The sequence below is a fragment of the Talpa europaea genome, assembly GCF_964194135.1.
Source record: "Talpa europaea genome assembly, chromosome: 1".
NCBI classification, from domain to species: Eukaryota; Metazoa; Chordata; class Mammalia; order Eulipotyphla; family Talpidae; genus Talpa; species Talpa europaea.
In genome coordinates this window covers 45,884,437-45,908,039 of record NC_140073.1, presented here as the reverse complement: position 1 = coordinate 45,908,039, position 23,603 = coordinate 45,884,437, and the positions used below count along the sequence as shown (strand labels likewise).

General features: G+C 41.0%; 1 protein-coding gene across 3 annotated transcripts in view; it reads left to right on the top strand.

Annotated features, from left to right (window-relative positions):
- Positions 1 to 1,309: 1,309 nt before the first annotated feature.
- FAM168A (family with sequence similarity 168 member A) overlaps positions 1,310 to 23,603 on the top strand; it is a gene marked incomplete at its 5' end in the record, with an annotated part of 45,910 nt that continues 23,616 nt past the window's right edge. For 2 of the 3 annotated variants that reach the window (XM_084236825.1, XM_084236824.1), the window contains one exon: positions 1,325 to 1,394. In XM_084236825.1, coding sequence (XP_084092951.1) covers positions 1,325 to 1,394 — 70 coding nt within the window. Of the gene's footprint in view, positions 1,395 to 23,603 lie in introns of all 3 variants that reach the window. The other variant, XM_084236823.1, reaches the window with a different exon arrangement.

Here is a 23,603-nt window from a genome sequence, read left to right as displayed (position 1 = left end):
CGCTGCTCCCCTCAGCAGTGTACTTTGGTCCTTCTGCCAGCTCTGCTCCCCGCTCTGGCTCTGGTGAATTCTCTCACCCTCCCGCACTTCTGACTGTACCCAGTGCATGTATAAACAAAACAAACAAACAAATAAATAAATAAAACATGCCTCTATTAAAAAAAAAAAATGAGCAGTGGCATTTTCCTTTTTTGCCTGACTTACTGACACCCCTCCTTACCCTCCCCTGCTACTTGCTCTCCTTAGGCACTGGTTTCTATAGGTCTCATTCAAGAGCCCTGGACAGAGTAATTAACTGCTGAGTAGTTGTCATCAAGCCAGCTGTTAACTGCCTGTCTTCAGCATTTAACTTGTTTCCTATCCCAAGGTACTACAGGAGAAGTTAATGACCTAAAAAATTGCTCATCTATTGTGTGCACCTAGTTAGGAGGGAATTGTTTGATTGTTTGATTTTTATGAAGTGTAAAAAATATATTTGGAGACACATTTTCAAACATGTGTAAGCCTATGTGTTAGAAATGGTTCCTCTAACAAGGTGGGACAAATTGACTGGCTAATGGAACTTAATGACAGATATTCCATTAATCAGAATGGAGAATGTGCTTCATTAAGATAATTAACAGAACACTTAAGCAGGTGATATTTATTGCACACAAATTTCCAAGTTTCTTTCCTTGAATAAATTTTGAAAGAGCTCTTGGCTGTATTTCCTTGTCTACATTAAAATGATCAGTGAAAATAAAATCTCATTTTTTCTAAAGCTGCTACTACTTGGTATCTTGTCCTCTGCAATTACAAGGGGGTGGATGAGAGACTTGGCTGCTCTTCTTTCCTCCAGTCTGTGCTTATCACCAGGCACCCAGCCTCCCTAGTAAAAGTGTATCATTTCTCAGCAACTAGAGTAGCATTATTAGAATTAGAAGGGACCTCAGAAAGCTAAATTAATTCATTTTATATCAGGCCATTGAAGTCCAGAGGGGAGAAGTGACTTGGCCAGTGCTAAACAGTTTATTAGAGGCAGAGTCATATGTGGGATAGTGGGACTGGTACTGAACTAAGAGCCAAATGCCTGGGATGACACTAGACAAATTGTTCTTACCTCTCTGCTTCTCAGAATTGCCATCTGTAAAATGTAAAGTGTTTAGCAAGGCTCCAAGTACAGTAACAAATGGCTTTTGGATTAGTCTTTCTACTGTATTTTGTTGCTTCACTGTAAGCACAAACTAAAGGTTGTAGAGGGGAAACAACATATAGTCAAAAGAGAATGAGCAATCAGTAATCAGTGCTATTTCTGTTTTCTTTATAGGATCCGCAGTCTTCCACAATGAACCCTGTTTACAGCCCCGTCCAGCCTGGGGCTCCTTATGGCAACCCTAAGAACATGGCCTACACAGGTGAGTGGTATGAGAATGATTCTCACTTTGAGAAATGGTGGGTAAGGATATTACCAGATAACTTGCTGAATGACTTTTGATAACTATGTCTCCAAAAGCCCTAATAAAGCCTGGAAACTTGGGGAAGGAAGATATGCCTGGGGTCCAGTGGATATGGTCATGACATTCTTGAGACTAGGGATTATTGAATTCCCAACAAGGGGAAGGAAGGAGGTAACATTTATTTATTGCATACCTATTGTGGACCTGGTCCTTATTGGTCACTTTCATATACCATATTTCATGTTAGTCTTACAGCAGATCTACATCATGTAGCTTATTATTCTATTTCACAGATAATAAAGCCATAGTCACAGTAAGAGACCACAAAAAAAGCAGATATTTGAACTCAGACCTGATTTTAAACTGCATACCAACTTGTTTCCTATTTCCCTGCGTTGGTGTACATTGTCCCTCTGTTCACAATGCCGTTATCCCCTGACGACCTCACCTCATTCTTTAAGGACTCAGCTCTGAGCTCCAACAGCACTTTTCTGGAAAGCATTCCTTTCCTTACTTCACCTTAGGCAAGTTTTTTAACCTTTCAGAGCTTGTGTTCTCATGTATAAAATGAGGACAGCAATATTACCCTGTTTAATAGAACTGTTGAAAGCGTTAAATGAGCTACTATAAGACATTCAGTGTAGTCTGTCTGGCACATGTAAGCACTGAATAAGGTTATTTTTGCAAATAAATGAAGATGGGTAGAATGTATGATAATGGGAGCAAATGAGAAATTGTACGTTGTCTAGCACGGTGATTAGCAGGTTATGAGCTTCAAAAATATAAAGAACATAAGTTCATGATAAAGATGATAATTGTGAACAAACACATAGTGGTAGGAAGGTATGGTGAGAATCAGTCAGCACTTGAGATTAGCTGGAGTAAAGACTAGAAACAGGGAAAAGTAGAAAATGAAACTTGAAAAGTAGATTACTAATGGTCTTGGTTGCAGGATTAGAGGTGGGAGGGGTAGAGAGTTTTGTACCAGAAGGAGGCCCTTGGCAGTGAGTAGAATGTGCCAGTTGCGAGGCTACCTGCGGCCTCTGCGGCTCCGGTTCGATCCCCGGCTGCTCCCCGGCCACCGGAGGAGGGTCCCACATGGCGCGCAGACCTCTCCTGCCACCCGCTGCTCCCCTCAGCAGTGTACTTCGGTCCTTCTGCCTGCTCTGCTCCCCGCTCTGGCTCTGATGAATTCTCTCACCCTCCCGCGCTTCTGACTGTGCCCAGTGCATGTATAAACAAACAAATAAATAAATAAATAAAAACATGTCTCTATAAAAAAAAAAGAGAGAGAGAGAGAATGTGCCAGTTATGCCTATAATTTTGTACTTTGCTGTGTATTCTGTACAACACCCTAGATTGAGAATGGAGGACTCTCAGAGAATTATTTGTTCTATAAGAACACTAAGATAATATTTCAGTGATTCTTTATAGTGTTTGATTTGGTTTAAAAATTTAGAACTATTTTTCTTTTTTAAAGATTTGTTTTATTTATTTATGCATATAAGAACTGGGGTATAGGCCAGAGGTGTGGGGGGTGAGAGGATTCACCAGAGACAGAGTGGGGAGCACAACAGGCACATCTACTGAAATACACTGCTGAGGGGAGCAGTGGGCAAGACAGGAGAGGTCTGCTGAACCATGTGGGTTAGCTCCCTGGCCAGGGATCAAACTCATGCTTCAGTGGCTGGCAATAGTTTGACAGCACTGAGACTTTAACCCTGTGCCACCAGGAAGGCCCCTAAAACTATTTTTTATAAAGCATGCATACACTTAAGATGATCAATGTGTTAACTTAAACTTCTGAGAATGCATGTTAATTTTTAAAAAACTGCTAATATTTGCAACAACATATGTTTGTAAATCAGGATTTTCTCAATGCTATGCAACCCAATAACATTCAGAAATATATTAGAGGTTGAGCCTGATATGACTATTGCTGTCATCACTTTCAAGTTAATGTTTGTTTCTCAGAAGAGCTTTATTATCCTTATAATAATAGTAAATATATTTTGTTTGAACTTTGATTATGTATTCCAATAAAATCAACTCCAATAATGGAGCAGTACCCCCATGCTACATTACTTCAGAGTTTCTTGCTTTTCCCTTTTTCACTTTAAAGTGTTCCAGCAAAGTTTCTTTGCCAGAAGGGACTTGAGCTGCTTTGGCTGACAGAACCCAAGGACTCCTGTGGATTTCCTGTGATCTTGGCTGCCTTCATTCTTACTGAGTTGTTGAGCTTGAAAAAGAAAAAAACAGTTGCATTTATCTATTGATTTACACAAAGAAGATTAGGCAGTGTAACACATTGAAAGGGGAATATACCTTGTCGCTGCTGGTAGGGAGTATAAATATATAATAAAAATATAAATATAAAAAATCCCAACTCTGTCAGGTAATGACTTTGGACAAGTTCCTCAACATCCCTAAATTTAAATTCTGTCATATACTGGGATAGTAGTATATATATTTTATAGGACATTTGTAAGCATCAACTAAGATAATTAATATTCCTACAAAGGGAGATAAGGTTGTCTTTGTTTCTACTAAACACTAAGGAATATTGTCAGCTTGGAACTATGTTTTATTTTTTTATTTTTTTTTTTATTTTTTATTTACTTATTTATTTTTTTTTTAATAGAGGCATGTTTTATTTATTTATTTGTTTGTTTGTTTGTTTGTTTATACATGCACTGGGTACAGTCAGAAGCGTGGGAGGGTGAGAGAATTCACCAGAGCCAGAGCGGGGAGCAGAGCAGGCAGAAGGACCGAAGTACACTGCTGAGGGGAGCAGCGGGCGGCAGGAGAGGTCTGCGCACCATGTGGGACCCTCCTCCGGTGGCCGGGGAGCAGCCGGGGATCGAACCGGTGCCACAGAGGCCGCGGGCAGCTTCGCAACCCAGCGCTCAACTGCTGCGCCACTGGGGAGGCCCTGGAACTATGTTTTAAATTAATGTTTGTGCTGGAGATTCTAGGGCCACACTGCTAGTATAAACTGCATGCAACTAGAATACATTCAGACTTCACACAGGCCAATGTTTTAAATTCTGAGGGAAACGTTCTTTTTTAACTTAAGCTTCTTGTTACCTCTTTGTCCTTTTGAGTCAAAATTATTTTCTTACCTGACAATATAACTCTTCCAAGATTCCAGCATTATGCAGGAGAATTTGAGTTCCAGCTGTTGCCTCATAAGGACCCAAACTTCATCTCCCATCTCAGTGGCTATAAAAAGCAAACCTTTGATTGCTCAGACCAGAAAACTTTCCCAGAACACTTCCCCATCAACTCTGTTTGAGAGCTCCTGAGTCTTAGTTTCCTCTTCATTTTTAATCACTAAACATTACTTTTTCTTTCTTAAAATTTTATTTTATTTATTTATTTTTTTTAATTTTCTAGAGGCATGTCTTATTTATTATTTGTTTGTTTGTTTGGTTTATACATGCACTGGGTACAGTCAGAAGCGCGGAGGGTGAGAGAATTCACCAGAGCCAGAGCAGGGAGCAGAGCAGGCAGAAGGACCGAAGTACACTGCTGAGGGGAGCAGCGGGCGGCAGGAGAGGTCTGCACACCATGTGGGACCCTCCTCCGGTGGGCGGGGAGCAGCCGGGGATCGAACCGGCGCCGCAGAGGCCGCAGGTAGCTTCGCAACCCAGCGCTCAACCGCTGCGCCACCGGGGAGGCCTCTTTCTTAAAATTTTAAATTCTGCCTATCTTTGTTGTGTAATATGAAATGTTTCTTATACTTCATCAAGCTTACAAACATATGATACAGGTTTTCTAGGTGTTATGCTATAAGCAGATATTTAGGTTATATTCCACATTGCTGGTAATAGAAGATCAAAGTGAGATAAATTATAAACAAATGCCAATGTATTAATGAATGTTTTGCTACTATTATTAGTAACAGTAATTATTAGAGCTAATTACTGTTAGGCAAGTACATGCTAGGTACTTTGTTAATTAAAAATAGCACTCTTCTTTTATAGTAAAAGAAATTAGGTAGTTTAATTCAGGTCAGATGACTCGGCCAGTGTATACAGCCTCTAAAGAATGAGGAAAGATTTGAAGTCAGGTCTTTATGATTTCAAAGTATATGTGTTTTTTGTTATAGCAAATTGATCTATCTTAAAATATATGCTCTTTAAATTGCTCCCAGAGTTGTGTTTTCAGTTTCTAGGACTAGAGGGAGCCTTGCCTTTGAGGAATTAGAAGCCTGCTCCTGGTCAGTGGTTTGAGGTAGACTGAGGGTACAGAAGAAATAAAAGTGGAAGATCAAGTTCATTGTAGTATCATCTGCTTCAGAGATAATGGGGTGGTGGCCACACATATTAGAGAGGTGAGAAAAACTCCTGATTTGAAATTCTCTCTGATTTCTAGGGTGGAAATAAAATAAAGCTTTATAGTACAATTCTGACACCAATTCTAACATGTGGGTTCTTTTCCCCATACCAAGCAATTCTCCAATACCAGCAAGGGGTCCTGTAACTCAGCTCAATTCTAGTACTAGTTATATAGAGATAGTGTCAGGTTCCAGGTTTAGAGCTCAGTCCCACAAAACTGTCCCTACTTCAGATTCCAATTGCAAGTCTAGTTTTTAACCTGACCAACTGGCAATAAATCAGGAGTTTCCATGACCTCCTTAAGTTTGACTAAGTTGCTAAAACAGCTCACAGAACTAGGGAAACCAGTTTTATCACTAGGTTACCAGTTTATTATGAAAGGGTATAACTCAGGAGCAACTAGATGGGAGAGACATACAGGGCAAGATAAGTGGAAAGGGGCCTGGAACTTCCATGCCCTCTTCAGGTGCACTACTGTCTCAGCACCTACATGTGTTCCAACCCTAGAGCTCAAGTGCTACACTTTTTGCCTTTTTCAGAGGCTTCGTTATATAGGCATGATTGATTAAACCGTTGGTCGGTGGCATTTAATTCTACCTCCAGCCCCTCTTCCTTCCCAGAGGTCAGGTTAGGTAAGACTGAAAGTTTCAAACCTCTAGTCACATGGTTGGCTGCCCTAGCAACCAGCTTCCATTCTTAGGCACTTCCAAAAGTCCATATAACATTACCACATTAATGTGAACTCCTACATAGTTAAAAGGGATTTGTAATGACTATCAAGACACCTTTGTCAATTTTTTTTTTAAAGATTTATTTATTGGGCCTCCCCGGTGGCGCAGCAGTGAGCGCTGGGCTGTGAAGCTGCCCGCAGCCTCTGCAGCGCCGGTTTGATCCCCGGCCACTGGCGAGGGTCCCACATGGCGGGCAGACCTCTCCTGCCGCCCACTGCTCTCCTCAGCAGTGTACTTCGGTCCTTCTGCCTGCTCTGCTCCCTGCTCTGGCTCTGGTGAATTCTCTCACCCTCCCGCGCTTCTGACTGTACCCAGTGCGTGTATAAATAAATAAATAAATAAATCTTTAAAAAAAAGATTTATTTATTTATACAAGAACCAAGAACCAGGGTACAGGCCAGATTCATAGGAGGGTGAGAGGATTCACCAGAGACAGAGCAGGAAACAGAACAGGCAGACTGACGAAATACACTGCTGAGGGGAGCAGCGGACGCGACAGGAGAGGTCTGCTGCGCCATGTGGGACCCTCGCTGGCTGGCTAGGATCGAACTGGTGCTGCAGAGGCTGTGGACAGCTTCACAGCCCTGCGCTCAACTGCCTGCGCTACCAGGGGAGGCTCACCTTTGTCATTCTTATCACTTAGAAATTCCAAGAGTTTTAGGAGCTTTGTGCCAGGAATAGGCACAAAGATCAAAAGTACATTTCTTATTATAAATCACAATATCACAGCAATACAGTGTATTCCAGTGAACAGCTATCTTCTAGCCAATTGGCAGTGTTCCCCTTTTCGCTCCTTTTTTTATTATTTATTGAGTTAACATTGGTATACAGCACTGTATATGATTCTGAGGTACAGCTTCACACCCCTTATGTATTTTACCACACCCATTCACCATCAGAACTCCCATAATCCTCTGCTATAGTCTACTGGCCCTCCTCCCTCCTTTTTCTCTCTTTTTAAAAGTCCCTTTAATGAGCATTTACTCTTTCCCAAAAACCAAACTCAGTGTTTTGCAGATAATATTCATTTTTAAATTTGCAGCAGTCCTATGAAGTGGTATGACTAGCTCTTTGTACATCTTAGAAACATAAAATGTGTTAATCATAGGCCCCATATGTTGAAGTTTTAACCTCCCTTGTGATGATATTTAAAGATTGGGACTTAGGAAGACAATTAGGTTTAGCTCATGTCATGAGGAATCAGTGACCTCATATGAAGAGGAACAGACACTGTAGTTCTTCCCCTGCCTTATGAGGTCATAGCAAGAAGACTGCTGTCAGCAAGCCAGAAAGAGAACCCACATTAGAACTGAACTATGCTGGCACTCTGATCTTGTAACTTCCTTGTATCAGAATTGTGAGAAGTGAATTTCTGTTGTTTAAGTCAACTAATCTATAGTATTTTGTATAGCAACCAGAACTGACTAATAAAGATACTAAGTATAGTGAACACTTAAATACCATAGATTTACCGTAGATAGATTTACCATAATACGAGATTTTTACACACATGGGCATTTCTTTTTCCAAAAAGCCTCAGAAATATTTCTCTGTTAGAGGTTTGGAATGTGGTCAAGGCCTAAACATTTTCATCTTTTCTTGCCCCTCCCCTCCCCCAATCATCTCATGGTTGGGATCTAGGCTTTGCCACTAATTAACTATGGACTCTTGGGCAAGTTATTGAACGTTTGTGAACCTCAGTTTCCTCAACTGTAAAATGGGATAATGATCTTTACAGACAGTTGGTTCACCAGTCCATGAGTGTATTTATAAAGCTTTTGATACAGTGCATAGTTAATGGTGGTTACAATGCATAGAAATATGTATACCTCCATAGGGAAAAAAAGTACAGGATAGAGTTACTGACTTAGATTTTAGATCTGACCTGATTCTGCCACTTAAAACTATGTGACATCAGGGCCTCCCCGGTGGCGCAGCAGTTGAGCGCTGGGTTGCAAAGCTGCCCGCAGCCTCTGCAGCGCCGGTTCGATCCCCGGCTGCTCCCCAGCCACCAGAGGAGGGTCCCACATGGCGCGCAGACCTCTCCTGCCGCCCGCTGCTCCCCTCAGCAGTGTACTTCGGTCCTTCAGCCTGCTCTGCTCCCCGCTCTGGCTCTGGTGAATTCTCTCACCCTCCCGCGCTTCTGACTGTACCCAGTGCTTGTATAAATAAATAAATAAATAAATAAATAAATAAATAAATAAATAAATCTTTAAAAAAAAACAAAAAACAAAAAAAACTATGTGACATCAAATAAGTTATTGCACTCTTTAAGCATTAGTATATAGCATCCACAAAAGAGAAAGAGGCATCAGATGAGGGATTAGGAATGCCTTCTTCACAAGACAGCAAAGACTAATAAAATATAACAAGGCCAGCCACTGAAGTTTCAAAAATCCAATTAGAAAAGAAATGTGAGAACAGATGGGCCCCTTAAGCTAATCCATCACTTTATAGGTGAGAAGATGGAGAAGTGTTTTGCTGAAAGTGTTAGAGCTGGGTCTCCCTGTTCCTGGTCTGTGTATTCATCGTCTATCGCAAAATAGCAACCAAGATTTCATCATTATTTAACTGCCTCTGTCGTGGCCATGTCTCAGTCCTCTGCTGCCAACACCAGCGTATGTGCTCTCTCCCACATTCCTCTGCTGGACCCATAATTAATTTCCTGGTTTCAGCCTGCAACAAACATGTTCAGATATCCCAAATAAAGTTACTACCCTTGAGGTTGGAAAGCCAGGAAATTGATCTTATTAAAGACTTCACTATTATTTTTTCACTAGTTTTTTTTCTAGCATCTTCTTTTGTTTAAAATAATGGTTAATTTAAGAAGCAGATGTGTATTTGACACAGCAGTTTATCAGCTAGAGGGCCTTTGTAGATACAGTGAATGATCTGATGTATAACAGTGACCCAGCCCCTGTACTGTTCACCCTCCTTTGTAAGGATCATCTGGTAAAGGTTTCAAAACATTTGTACTTTTTTCTTTGCAAAGAACTTTTGTAGGTTTCCCTCTTCATATTTGATTCTTATAACAAATCAGGGAAAGTAGCCCTTCCCAGATGAGATGACTGTGGAGCAGATTTTCCAAGGTTATACTGTATAGTAGAGTCCAAACTACCCTCAGATTTTATGAGTTAGAAATAAGTGCTGATCTAGTGTATCTTGCACACTACAGTGTGCAAGATATCTAGTGTATCTTGCACACTACAGTGATTTTTCAGGTGAAACTGGAAAATGGAGTCTGATTCCTGAAACTGCTCCACGAAACTCCTTTTTTAAAAAATATTTATGCATACAAGAGCTGGGGTGTAGGCCAGAGGTGCAAGGGGAAGGGTGAGAAGAGTCACCAGAAACAGAGTGGGGAGCAGAACAGCTGAATCTACTAAAATACACTGCTGAGGGGAGCAGTGGGCTAGACAGGAGAGGTCTGCTGCGCGTGTGGGTTAGCTCCCTGACTGGGGATCGAACTTGTGCTGCAGTGTCTGCGGATAGCTTCATAGTGCTGAGACTTAACCCCTTGCACCACCAGGGAGGCTCCTTATCCAAGTTTTAATAGATGTAGACATAAGTCAAGAAAGGTGGAAAAACTGTCAGAGCCAGGAAGTAGTGGAGCCAGAATCAAGGTAGGATGCTCCATGTTTTTAACCTCTGAGCTGTAGGTAGTTTATATTATCTACCACCTTATAATTGTTTATATCTATAATACTTGTTGCTTTTTTTTTTTAAGATTTATTTTTTATTTATACAAGAGCTGGGGTGCAGGCCAGAGTCGCAGGAGGGTGAGAGGATTCACCAGAGACAGAACGGGGAGTAGAACAGGCAGACGGACCGAAAGCACTGCTGAGGGGAGCAACGGGCAAGACAGGAGAAGTCTACCTTGCCATGTGGGATTCTCCCTGGTGGGCCAGGAATTGAACCGGCACTGCGGAGGCTGCAGGCAGCTTCACCGCGCTGTGCTCAACCCGCTGCGCCACTGGGGAGGCCCACTTGTTGCTTTTATAGGCAGTCAATCACCTTGTACTCAATGTCTAATATAGTTCCTAACAAAAAGTGTAAACTCTTTGAATATTGATCAGATGAATGAATGAATGAATGAATGAATGACAAAAGGAGTGGCCAAGCTCCTAATAATGAAGGCACACAGGTTTGGCAAAGTAACCTCAGAGTTAGGAATAGATATTTTGTCCTGATATTCTTCTCAGTGATTCAGTAAAGCAGTGATTTAAGTTAGCTTTAAGCCACAAAAAATGATATTTGAAGGGAACGCTGGGCAGACAGGGCTGCCCAGAAACTTTTTTTTTTTTTTTTTAAAGATTTATTTATTTATTTATTTATGCAAGCACTGAGTACAGTCAGAAGCGCCAGAGGGTGAGAGAATTCACCAGAGCCAGAGCTGGGAGCAGAGCAGGCAGAAGGACCGAAGTACACTGCTGAGGGGAGCAGCGGGCAGCAGGAGAGGTCTGCGCGCCATGTGGGACCCTCCTCCGGTGGCCTGGGAGCAGCCGGGGATGGAACCGGCGCTGCAGAGGCTGTGGGCAGCTTCGCAACCCAGCGCTCAACCGCTGCGCCACCGGGGAGGCCCTGCCCAGAAACTCTTATGCCCCATTTCTTTCCTGGATACCCAAAGAGCTTAAGAAATTAGTATCTCAATTCACTTGTAACCCATTGGAAGCTCCTAAACTATTATGAAGTGTATCTCAAAATTATTGGGGTTTTTTTGCTTATCCCCCCTGCCCCAGTATACATAATATATACACATACTCTTTTCTCCACCTTGTACCCAACCATCCCTATTATTGAGAAGAGGTATATTGTGGGAACAGCTTAAAAGTCATACTTTAAAAAAAAATTTGTTTCTTAACAGCTGCTGGTAGTAAGTAGTCTGTGCTCACTTTGGAAGATTGGTGAACTTTGACTATAGACTTGTCCTTTCTTCCCTAATGTATTGCTTAGAGCTCCTAGGAGAACTGCTCTTCTGAAAATCCACAGGCATTGCCTAATATCTTGAAGCATTTGGAGTCTGGTCCTTAAAGAAAAACTTGTAGAAACCTATCAGTTTTGGCATGTAGGGGTGTGTGTGTGCGTGCTCACGCACACGAGTGCATGTATGCATGCATGTGCCAGAGAGCATTGCTTTATTTTATTTTTGTAAAAATAATACTCTAGGGCCTCCCTGGTGGAGCAGGGGTTAAACTCTCAGCCCTATCAAACTATTGCCAGCCACTGCCAACCACTGTTGGCATGAATTCGATCCCCCACCAGGGAGCTAACCCACATGGCACAGCGGACCTCTCCTGTCTCGCCCGCTGCTCCCCTCAGCAGTATATTTCAATAAATCTGTCTGTTCTGCTCCCCAATCTGTCTCTGGTGAATCCTCTCACCCCCTGCACCTCTGGCCTACACCCCAGTTCTTGTACGCATAGATAAGTAAAAACTAAATCTTAAAAAAAAAGAAAGACTATAAACAAGGTGAATATCCTGATAAAGCAAACCTCTTCTTAGGATTAGAGAGACTTTCCCAGTATCTAAAGGTAGCTCATTGTGGGTATCCAAAGTCTCTCTGATTTTTTTTCCTTTTTTTAAATATTTATATATATTTTATATCATTGTTCATTTTTTTACAATGTTTGCTTTCTTTTTTTCAGGTGTAGTCCCCATAGAATTTCCACCACCAGTTTTACCTGTGCACCATCACCATATTCCCTTGTGCTCTTCCCTCCCTCATTTTGATCCCTCTCTCCTCCTCCCCTGCAGAATGTCTCTGATTTGTAGTGTCTGTTTTTGTTTTGTTTTGTTACGTTTTTTATTATTTTTTCCCACTATGCCTTATTTGGTTCCCCTATATTCCTCCTATAATTGAAACCATCCGATATTTTTTTTTCCTTCTGACTTTATTTCACTGAGCATCTAGAAAGCACTTTCTTACTAGAAATATTGTATTCTTGATGCTTTTTTTAGCTTTCCTTTTAAGACTCTGTTGCCTTTCTCCTCTATAAATCTTGCTTTTTTTTTTTTTTTTTTTTTTTTTTTTTTGGCTAACTTGAAGACTGAGATACTTTCTTTAGTAGTGAGATAAAGAAGATTAGGTTTGTTGGACACTTCATTGAAATAGTAGAATGCTTTAGCAAAGATCTTCAATTTAACCAGTGGGTATTTGGTTTCTTTTTGGGGTGAAGAAAATGTTCTAAAATTAGTGGTGATAGTTATTCAGCTCTGTAAATAAACAAAAATGACTAAATTATAAACTTGCAAGAGTGCAAAGTCTCTCTGATTGATTTATATTTTATGCCAGTGACTTCTTAGTTCCAAGGCCTAGGATTTGCTAAATATGCAAATTTAAATTCTTGGACCCCACCCCAGATCTACTGAATCTGAAACTGTAGAGGTAGTTCCCAGCAATCTGTATTTTCATATGCTCCCTAAGGTGATTCTGATGCTCATACCTGCCATTTAGTAAATGCTCAGTAGGCTTTTCTCTTCCCTCCAAATTTGGTGAGCTTGTCTAGGAATTTTGCCATGTGAATGTCATAATTCCTCTGGGAAATATCCTTTGAGTTCCAAATAGCTTTAGAAGTAGATGTCAAGTGTCAGCTATGACAAAGGGGTACCTGGCCCCTTCTGAGATAGATTGGGTCCTGTGAAAAGGGAACGCTAAACCCTGGACACGAGAATAGAAGCTGCAGTTTTCAGAAAAAATAGCCAATAATCATATCTTTTTCCTTGTACATCTTACAAAAACTAAATTATTGACCCCAAAACTTGGCTTTTTTTTTTTTAATTTTAAAATTAAAATTTTAAAAAAGATTTATTTATTTATTTATTCAAGCACTGGGTACAGTCAGAAGCGCGGGAGGGTGAAAGGATTCACCAGGGCCAGAGCGGAGAGCAGAACAGGCGGACAGATGAAATACACTGCTGAGGGGAGCAGCGGGCAGCAGGAGAGGTCCGCTGCGCCATGTGGGACCCTCGCCGGCAGCCGGGGATCGAACCGGCTCTGCAGAGGCTGCGGGCAGCCTCACAGCCCAGCGCTCAACCGCTGCGCCACCGGGGAGGCCCCCAAAACTTGGCTTTAAAAGTAGTCATGTTGGGTGAGGTCAAAGTGTGATTACTTGAAAATTGCTCAACTGGTGGAGAAGACACTAGAACTTAAGTGTGTAAATCAGATTTTTGCTATTACTGCTCTCAGCAGGAGAAGAAGCAGAAAAATCAATAACCCTTGGTCTTGTTTAAGCTATAAAACCACACTTCTTGTTTCTTTAAAAGGTCCCTGCCTGCCTGCTAGGGAGAAGCTTGAGCCTTCATTGTCCACACAGATGCTGTCATGATTATAATTTTATGTTGACTTCCTGGAACTTTGTGGTTTTAGAGCTCCATGGCAGGGGGTCTGGGATGAGATAGGTAGGAGTGAACAGCCTAGATCTGACTCCAGACCTTCATGCTGTTTTTCCTCCTTAGTGTGGACCCTGAGCTAGAAGAACTGAATTCAGAAATGTAGACAAGAAGACTGGACATAGTATTCAAAAGGGGTGGCCTATTCCTGAGCAACTATGTTATAATTTAGGTTACTGACAATCCCAACTTTCCAGAGGAATTTAGTCTTGAGTAAGAAGACTGAGTGATTGATAATATTGTAATATTTTTATCATCTGAGTACTCATTCCCTACAAAGTCCAGTGCTGGGTATTTCTCATATAGTTTAGTGGTTAAGACTGCTAGTTTTGAATCTTAACTTCATTATTTGGTTACTGTGTATTGTGTATTGCTTGTAACTTGAAGACTTGACTAATGCTGACTTTAACAAATAAGAGGCATATTTTTCTCACACTAAAAGAAGTCTGGAGATTAGTGACAGGTGACATTGACTTACTAGGTCAATGATTTCAAGACCATTATCCCCTGACTCTTGATCTAAGATGGCTGCTATAGTTGTAGGTATCGTGGCTGTGACTGAGGTAGGAAAAAAATAGATGTTGGGGAACATTAGTAATTTTGTGCTTTTAGTAGAAAAGCAAATTATTTCCACAAATTCCCCCAGGAGACTTGTGTATAAATGGCATTGGTCAGGACTGGGGTATCTGGCTATTCCTAAGTGCCAGGAAAATTAATATTTGGCTTTTCTAATGTTGAGTAGTCAAAAGGACAGAAGGAGCAGGGCATGAGCATTGAGGTAGTCAGCCCATAGTTTATCACCATGACCTGGGCAAGTAAATTAGCTTTTCTAGTTGTTTTCCTCATCAATAAAACAAAGATAATAGTAGAACCTACCTTATGAAGGGGTTGTGAAGATTAAATGAGATCAATGTAAAGTGCTTAGTATAATATTTGACAATAAGTAATATTATTTTTATAACTAGGAGTATTTTCACCCCAGCTCTGCAAAGTAATTATTATTATCCCATTTTACATAAGAGAAAGCTGAGGCTCAGTTAGTAGAAATAATATCTAAATTCAGAATTTGAATGGCAAAACTGGGATTAGAGCCTAAATCTGAAAGTCCATGTTCTTTTTCTGCACTGGGAATCGAGTCAACAGAAAAATTTTGTTATCTAGAGAGTCTGTCTTGGCGAAACTCAATACACAAGCTTCCTGAGATTCAGGTCTGGTGCACAAGTCCACAGCCAGCACTGCCGAACAGCTGCCTGCCTGGGCTGACCTCCATTCTCATTAGCTTAGCACACTCAGCAGCCAGGCCTCCCAGTCAGTCAAAGGAAATCAGAGTCCTTTTCTTCTAGAGCTAAAAGTTTCAAAGGTCCATTTAATTTTCTTTTTTAAGATTTATTTATTTATGCGAACAAGAACTGTTGTACAGGCCAGAGGAGTGGGGAGTGAGAGGATTCACCAGAAAGAGTGGGGAGCAGTCAGGGAGACTGACTGAAATACACTGCTGAGGAGAGCAGTGGGTGAGACAGGAGAGGTCTGTTGTGCCATGTGGGTAGCTCCCTGGCTGGCTGGGGATCGTACTCATGCTGCAAACTCACGCTGCAGATAGCTTCACAGTGCTGTGCTTAACCCCTTGCACCACCAGGGAGGCCCCATTTAATTTATTTTTTTTCCTTCTTGGTGGCACAAGGGGTTGCAACACTATGAAACTATCTGCAGCCACTGCAGCATGAGTGATCCCTGGCCAGGGAGATACGCACATGGTGCAGCAGACCTCTCCTGACTCGTCAGCTGCTCCCCTCAGCAGTATATTTCAGTCTGCCTGTTCTCCCCACTCTGTCTCTGGTGAATCCTCCACACCCTCACCTCTGACCTGTACCCCAGTTTTTATATTCATAAATAAATAAATCTTTTTAAAAAAGAAGGTTCTAACAAATTAAGGGGGGAATTTTTTTTTTAATATGCATACAAGAACTGGGGTACAGGCCAGAGGTGTGGGGGGTGAGAGGATACACCAGAGACAGAGTGAGGAATAGAACAGTGCTGAGGGGAGCAGCGGGTAAGTCAGAAGAGGTCTGTTGCACCATGTGTGTAGCTCCCTGGCTGGGGATTGAACTCGTGATGCTGTGGCTGCGGATTGCTTCATAGGTTGCATCTTAACCCCTTGTGCCACCAGGGAGGCCTGGAAAACTTTTTTTTTTTTTTAATGCCTATAAATCCTGCCGTAAAAATGTTCCCCATCTTGTTTTCAGCTCACAGCAATAAAAATGGGATTTTGCTCTCAGGATGAAGTTTTGCAGGCTGTCTCCAAAACATCTTTGTAGTTCCGCCTCCCTTCTTTGTCCCATTATTACTATTTTAGCTTTACCTCTGAACTTCTGCAATAATTTCTACCCTGTCCCTCCTCTTACCAACTCTGACCCCCTTCCTGCTCTGCTGCTGATACAGTTTTTGTAAAACACAAACCTGAAACTCCCCAATTTAAAATCCTCCAATGAATTCCTATTATTTCTTTCCTATAAATTCCATCCCTGAACCTGGCATTCAGATCCCTTCACAATCTATTCCCTAGGCTACATTTTTATTTTTGTTTCCTGCCACTTTTCCCCACACACTATAAACTTCAACAATACTAAATTCTTTGCCATTTTCCAAATATGCCATACATTTTTTTTGTCTTCATGAGTGAAACAAATATATATTTCTTGGTCCCTACCCCTACACACGTTGGACAAAGACCTCCTAGGAATTGTTCAAGGTCAAAGTTTTTTCTAAGAAGCCATTCCTAACTCTCCTAGGCCTCTCCTTCATTCCCTTATCATTCTACTGGCATCTCAACATTCTTGATTATAAATTATATGCATTTACTTTAGGCTGACTGTGTTGATGGTTAATGATGAAGAAATGTGGATTGAGTTACTTTAGCCTTTACTGACCATCTATTATCAAAGTCTTGTTTTGTTCAACTTTTTTTTTTAATGGGAGGGGAAGAACCAGCAGACCAAAGAACAGGGCAGGAATGAAGTTGAATTGTTTTAAGGGAAGGCGATTTGTAAATTTAAATCTGGCCAAAGGTGGACAATCGGATGGAGAAGGATTAAAGGAATTAGATATATTAGATATAACAAAAAATTCAAGAATAACTTCGTATCTCTGGATATGGTTATACAGGAGCAGAGGGAAACAAATGTATTCTGTGATGCTAGAACTAGAACTGGTAGCTGGGGAGGTATTTGGGGTTAGATTGCTTATAAGGCAGATGTTTAGCTCAGAGTAAAGAATTTCTTAAACTCCATGGCTCTCCGGTAGGAGCTTTGACTGCCTGCAGATGTTCTCAGCACACTAATTGGAAAGGGTATACAGGCAGAGAGACCTTGTGGCCAGCTGTGTGAGCCACTGTAAAGGGTGTCCTGTACTGAGTGGCAAATTGGACTCAATCACCTCTAATACCTCTTCTAATCTGTAATTCAGTGCCTTTGTGATGCTTTTCAATACAAGAGTGTGACCTACATTAGGGCACTGAGTGGGAACAGAATAGTTGTTTTTTTTTTTTTTTTTTTTTTCCTTTTGGTAACTGAATGATCTTTGACCAAATTGACTCTCCTGGGTAATTTCCTGTTTTCCCGGGTTTGAGGCTGAAATGAAAGAATTTTAGCAAAGAAAATGGCAGCCAAATCCAGAAGTTTTCACTGAGTAGATTCATGTTTTGGGAAGAGGCGGGAAGGTTGGTAAGAATGGGCTCTGTTTATTCAGTACACCTAGGTTCTGTCTCCATTCTGTGTACTCCCTTTATAAGTCTAACTTCTAAAATGGGTGTAATAATGTATTTCAGGAGCTCAGGAGAAGATTAAATCATACAAAGAAGTGCCTGGCAAAGTGCTCACATACTATAGATTTAAAATTATATTCTTGGGCCTCCCCGGTGGCGCAGTGGTTGAGTGCTGGGTTGAGAAGCTGCCCGCAGCCTCTGCGGCACTGGTTTGATCCCCGGCTGCTCCCCAGCCACCGGAGGAGGGTCCCACATGGCGCGCAGACCTCTCCTGCCGCCTGCTGCTCCCCTCAGCAGTGTGCTTCGGTCCTTCTGCCTGCTCTGCTCCCCACTCTGGCTCTGGTGAATTCTCTCACCCTCCCGCGCTTCTGACTGTACCCGGTGCTTGTATAAATAAATAAATAAATATTAAATAAAATAAAATTATATCCCTTCTCTGTCTTCTTTTTTAATTTAAGAAAATTGAAGATTTGTTTGGTTTTTGATCACCCTCACCTTGGGGCAGTGAGGGAATCAGTTTTCTTTTAAAGTATAAGCTTCAGACCTATAATGTCATTATTACATAAATTTTACCCTGCTCACAAGAGTAATCCTCTTAATTTTCCTGAGCCAAGGAGTTAGTCCTCCACTAAATTTTTGATACTCTGTTTCTCTACTTCCCAAAGATCAAGTAGTTTCAGAAGTAGTCCTGTGAATTTTCTTGAAAGCAATTAAGTGCTGGTGAGATCTGAAGCTTACATTGTAGTGGTGGGAGAGAGATTTTCTCTCATCAACAAGTAAAATCGGAGAATTGAGAGTACTATTTTAGAAGGACCATAAGGTGACTAATCAAAAAGGTAGAGATGGGAAAGTTCTTGATACATTTGAAGAACCCCAAGGCCATGGTTGCTGGAGTAGATTAGCCTGGGGGAGGAAGGTTGGTAAGGATGTAGCTGATGGCTCAAATGAGCCATTAAAAGGATTTCAATGGCATTATTGTGGGAATCTACTATGGGCCTTAACGAGTGTCATGATCTGACCTAATGTTTTAACAGGCTTACTGGTTGCTGTGGGACATAAACTGCTTGGGATCAAAGGTAGAAGGGGAGACAAGTTATGAAGTTATTATAATAATCTAGGTGAGAAATAATGTTTGGTCTGGGATAGAAATTGGCTACAGGCAATGAGATATGGCCAAATTCTGAATCTATTCTGAAAGTGGAACTGCTGAAGATTTAGATTTGACTAGGAGAGAAAGAACAGAGTCAAGGATGACTCTAAAGTTTTGGGCCTGAATTATGGAAGAATGAGTTGTTAATTATTGCTGTGGAAAGAACTGGAGAGGAACAGATTCTGATGGAAATGAGAGGATAGGAAGTAAAAAGTTGTTTTGGAATCTTGTAAGTTAATAGCTAACTTTTGAAGGGCTTACCTGTTTGTCTAGCTCCTGGTGCTTCAAGGTCTTAACTAATTTCATACTTTTAACAATCTGCTAGGTATAATGTTATTTCCCATTTCACAGAAGAGAAAACTAAGGCACAGAAAGGTTAAATAAATGACCTAAGATCACACCAAAACCAGTATTGCTAGGATTCAAATCTAAGCCTAAATCTACCTCCAGGGACCACATTCTTGACCATTCTACCATATAGCCTAATCCCAATGCCTGCCGAACATCCAAGTGGCAGTGTTGAGTAGAACATTCTCCTTCCACCGTTGTTTGTTTTTTGGTTTGTCTTCATCCAGGAAAACTCAGTGCTCAGTATAATCCCTGGCAGAAAATAGGTACTAAATAAGTGGTGCTTGATGAAGGGCCCTTCTCTGCTTCCTTTCTTTCCTTGCCATGGCACTTTCCAGGCTACATTCTGACTGTCCACTTATCTGTCTGTCTCCCTCATTAGGTGTGACCCTCACAAGGCCAGGTATCCTACTGGGTTTTGTTTCTTTTGTTTGTGAACCTCTCAGAGCTCCGCAATACAATCTCCCTGACAATCTCTTCTTTGGGTACCTATTCTCTACCTTATCTGTGCCAAGCACTAGCACAGCCACCAGCATCGACAGAAGTAGCAAGAAGAAGAATATCAGTTGGGAACAAAGAAGCAAATTAAACAAAACACCACCAGGACAGTTACTGGAAGGCTTACTTATAATACCCTTTTTGGGTGGAGGAAGTTGATGGTGGGGAAGGGATATTCTCTGCTGGCCACATAAACAATTTGCTACCCTGAATTTGAGAAACTCAGATGCTTGCAGTCCGAGCAGAGGAGTGGTGTGTTGACTGGACTTGGAGTGAGAAGGAGGAACTGACCAACAATTATTGTGTACAGGACAATAAGATGTAGCTGTGCCTTCAAGGAGGTTATAGTTTGGGAAGTGGAAAACAGGACAGGAAATGTAAGCAAACCATTGAAGTACCATGTGATAAGTTCTATAACTGGAGATGGCTATGTCCAAATTTGCTTTGTTCAAAAGAGTAGAAGCTATAGGTACAGTAGTCAGAGTTCAGTGCAGTGCGAGAAGTCGCTTTCAGATAATCAGAACAGTCTCCCAATGAAGTGTGTGTGTTTGTGTGTGTAGGGTGGGTAAGGAGGATCTCAAGAAGGAAAGGAGTTCACTGTCCATAAACAATCCCAAGAGCTCGTTGGAGAGAAGACCTCAGCCCCAAATGGGAAGCTGGGCCCGATGGCCTTTAAGGTGCTTTTTAACCTCAGTACTCTGCCTTCTCTCTGCTTAGGCATGTCATCTGTAGAATGAATAGCGTTGGACCAAATAAAGTTCCTTCTAATGCTGCTGTTCTGTGATAGCTGTACATTCAAGTGATCTAAAAAAATTTTTACTTGGAAGCATTGAAGGAAGATCATGTAATTGCTCCTAGAGGAAGATATCTGACATGACACAAGGGGTATGATTACCCTTGACTGCACAGTTTCACATGAAGCTGAATACATACGTATATGACCGAACCATTTTGCTTCACAGATTAAACCCCTGGCCTTCTTCTTGAGAAGTGGCAGATCTCCAGATTGCCAATTAAGTGGCAACAAGTTGACTGTCTCAAGTTCAAAATCAGAGAATGATTGGGGGGTAAAGAGAGATGAATCTTCTTTGGAGTTGGAAAGGATTTAAGGAAAGGCATATTAACAAAGATACATTATTAAAGCTCGGTATTTAAAAATCCCAAAGAAGCTTTTAGGGATTTAGGGATTTAATCTTTAACTTTTAAAATCAGCTTTTCATTGTCAGTCAAAATACCACTGAGCATTAAAAAACAGCAGGGAATCATGAAACAGGCACTTACACACTGCTAGTGCAAATCCAAATTGAAAGCCTTTCTAGAAAGCAGTGTGGCAAAGTCTGCTAAGACCCTTAGCATGTCTCTCCTCATCATTTCTCGCTGTCACCCTGATCTGAGCCTGTCGTCTATTGCCAGGAGTTTGCAGTAGCCCCCTAAATGGTCTGCACATAGCTCGCCTTTACGGTCTCTTTTCAACACAGCAGTCATTGTGGCCCTTTTCAAGCTTAAGATAAATCATGTTATTCTTCTTGCTAAGGACTCCTTGATGGCTTTGCATTTCACTCAGGGTTAAGGTCAGATTCCTTACAGTAGCCTGTAAGACCCCATAAAGACTGACCAACCCTTTCTCTCTCTGGCTTCCTCTACTACTGCTGTCCCCCACTTGCTCCACGTCAGCCATACAGACTTCTGTACCGTTCCTCTGACATGGCCTAAATTCTCCCAGCCTAGGACTTTTGTTTCCCTTGTCCCACCACCACCTGCTTGGTTAACTCTGTATCCTTCAAAAATATTATCTCCTTAATGTGTCTTTACTAGTTATCCCATTTAATACTGCAACACCTCACCCTAACACAGTAGCACTTCTGTTGCCCTTATCCTGCCCTTTTTCTCTTTCCCATAGAATGTAAGACTGTGCTTGTTTATATTTACTATTTATCCACTGTCTTCTCCCATCCTCTTAAAATACAAGCTCCACAAGGGCAGGGGTCACATTACATACAATAGACTTTCAAATATTTGTTGACTAAGTGAGCTTTGAAAATAGCACTTTCTTGATGGTAAGTTGCAATTATGAGTTTTATGTATAATTTTGGGAAAACTTCATATCATAATCATGTATGTTTTCATGCTAAAAGGCTCCTGGTAGTATTTGTCTGTGTGTTCTAATTTGGGGAGAAATCCAAGAAGTCTAAGTAAGTAATAAAACTTGAGGAATTGTACCATTAATTATGCCTTTATACGAATAGATAGGTCCCTGATTTTTGATTGCTCAAGTTAAAGTGTTTATTTTAGATATGTTAAGGTATAAAATCAAGAGAAAAAATATTAGGCTATCGTCATGTGAGATTTTTTTTCTTTTACAAAAGCTCCTTTAGTCTCCTTTGAGGATTTTCTCCCCTCCCCACCATCCCTTCTGTCCCTTTGTCCCTATCACACTCCCTACTCCTCCGAGCCCTCAGAATGCCTGTTGATGTCCGGTAGTTTTTGAAAGTGTTTTGTGTTATCATTACTATGTTAAATGAACATCCACTATTTGTTTTTATACTGCTGACTTGTTTTGCTGCTTGTAATTTTTTCAAATTTCTTTCATTTTGTTGAAAATGGCTGCATTTCATCCTTTTCTGTGGCTGTGTAGTATTCCATTGCATGTATGCATCACTTCTTTTTAATCCGTTCATCCACTGAAGACAATTTAGGCTTCTTCCATGTCCTAGCTATTGTAAATAATGCTGCTGTAATATTGTAGAGCATATGGGTATTTTTGTTGATGGTTCATACTCTGTGGCTATATGCCCAAAAGTAGGATTGTGGGGTTGTACGATACTTGTTTTTAATTTTTATTTATTTATTTATTTGTTTGTTTGTTTATTTATTTATTTATTTATTTATTTATTTATTTATTTATTTATACAAGCACTGGGTACAGTCAGAAGCGCGGGAGGGTGAGAGATTCCACCAGAGCCAGAGCGGGGAGCAGAGCAGGCAGAAGGACCGAAGTACACTGCTGAGGGTAGCAGCGGGCGGCAGGAGAGGTCTGCATGCCACATGGGACCCTCCTCCAGTGGCCGGGGAGCAGCCGGGGATGGAACCCATGCTGCAGAGGCTGCGGGCAGCTTTGCCACCCAGCACTTAACCACTGCGCCACTGGGGAGGCCCTGTTTTTAATTTTTTTTAGGTAAACCCAGATTGCTTTCCCTGATGGTTTCACCAATTCACATTCCCACCAGCATTGCAATAGGGTCCCTTTTCCTCTGCGCTCTCTCCAATGCTTGTTGTTGGGGGTCTTTTTGAAATGTGTCATTCTCACAGATGTGAGCTGGTATCTAATTGTGGTTTTAATCTGCCCTCTCATTAGGAGTGACGATGAACAATTTTTCATGTATTTTGGCCTTCTGAATCCTCTTTAGAGAATTGTCCATTGCCTGCTGTCCATTTGTTAGTTGGGCTATTTGTCTTTCTTTAATTGTTGAATTGTATGAGTTTTTTTTTAATATATTGTTTATTAATTCCTTATCAGTTATATTGTAACTATTTTTTCCCCATTCACTAAGGTGTGTATTTAATCATGCGGACTGTTTTGTTGCTGTATTGAAGCTTTTTAACTTGAGGTTAACTTGTGTTAAATTCATATATCACTTTAGGCAAAACGGTCATTTTGAGTATATTGATTTCCTTCCATCTCCTATGTCACTAAATTTTTCAGTAACATTGTTAGATCTTTTAGATCATTTGCTAATTTGATTCTGAGGTATTTAATTATAAATGTAGTTTTCTTAATCTCTTGTGCTTCTTGTCTGTTGTTTGTATATTAAAAAGCAATGGATTTTCATAGTTTGATTCTGTAGCATTTATTTTTTCTAATCATTTTTTTATAGAGGCATGTTTTTTATTTGTTTGTTTGTTTGTTTATACATGCACTGGGTACAGCCAGAAGTGCGGGAGGGTGAGAGA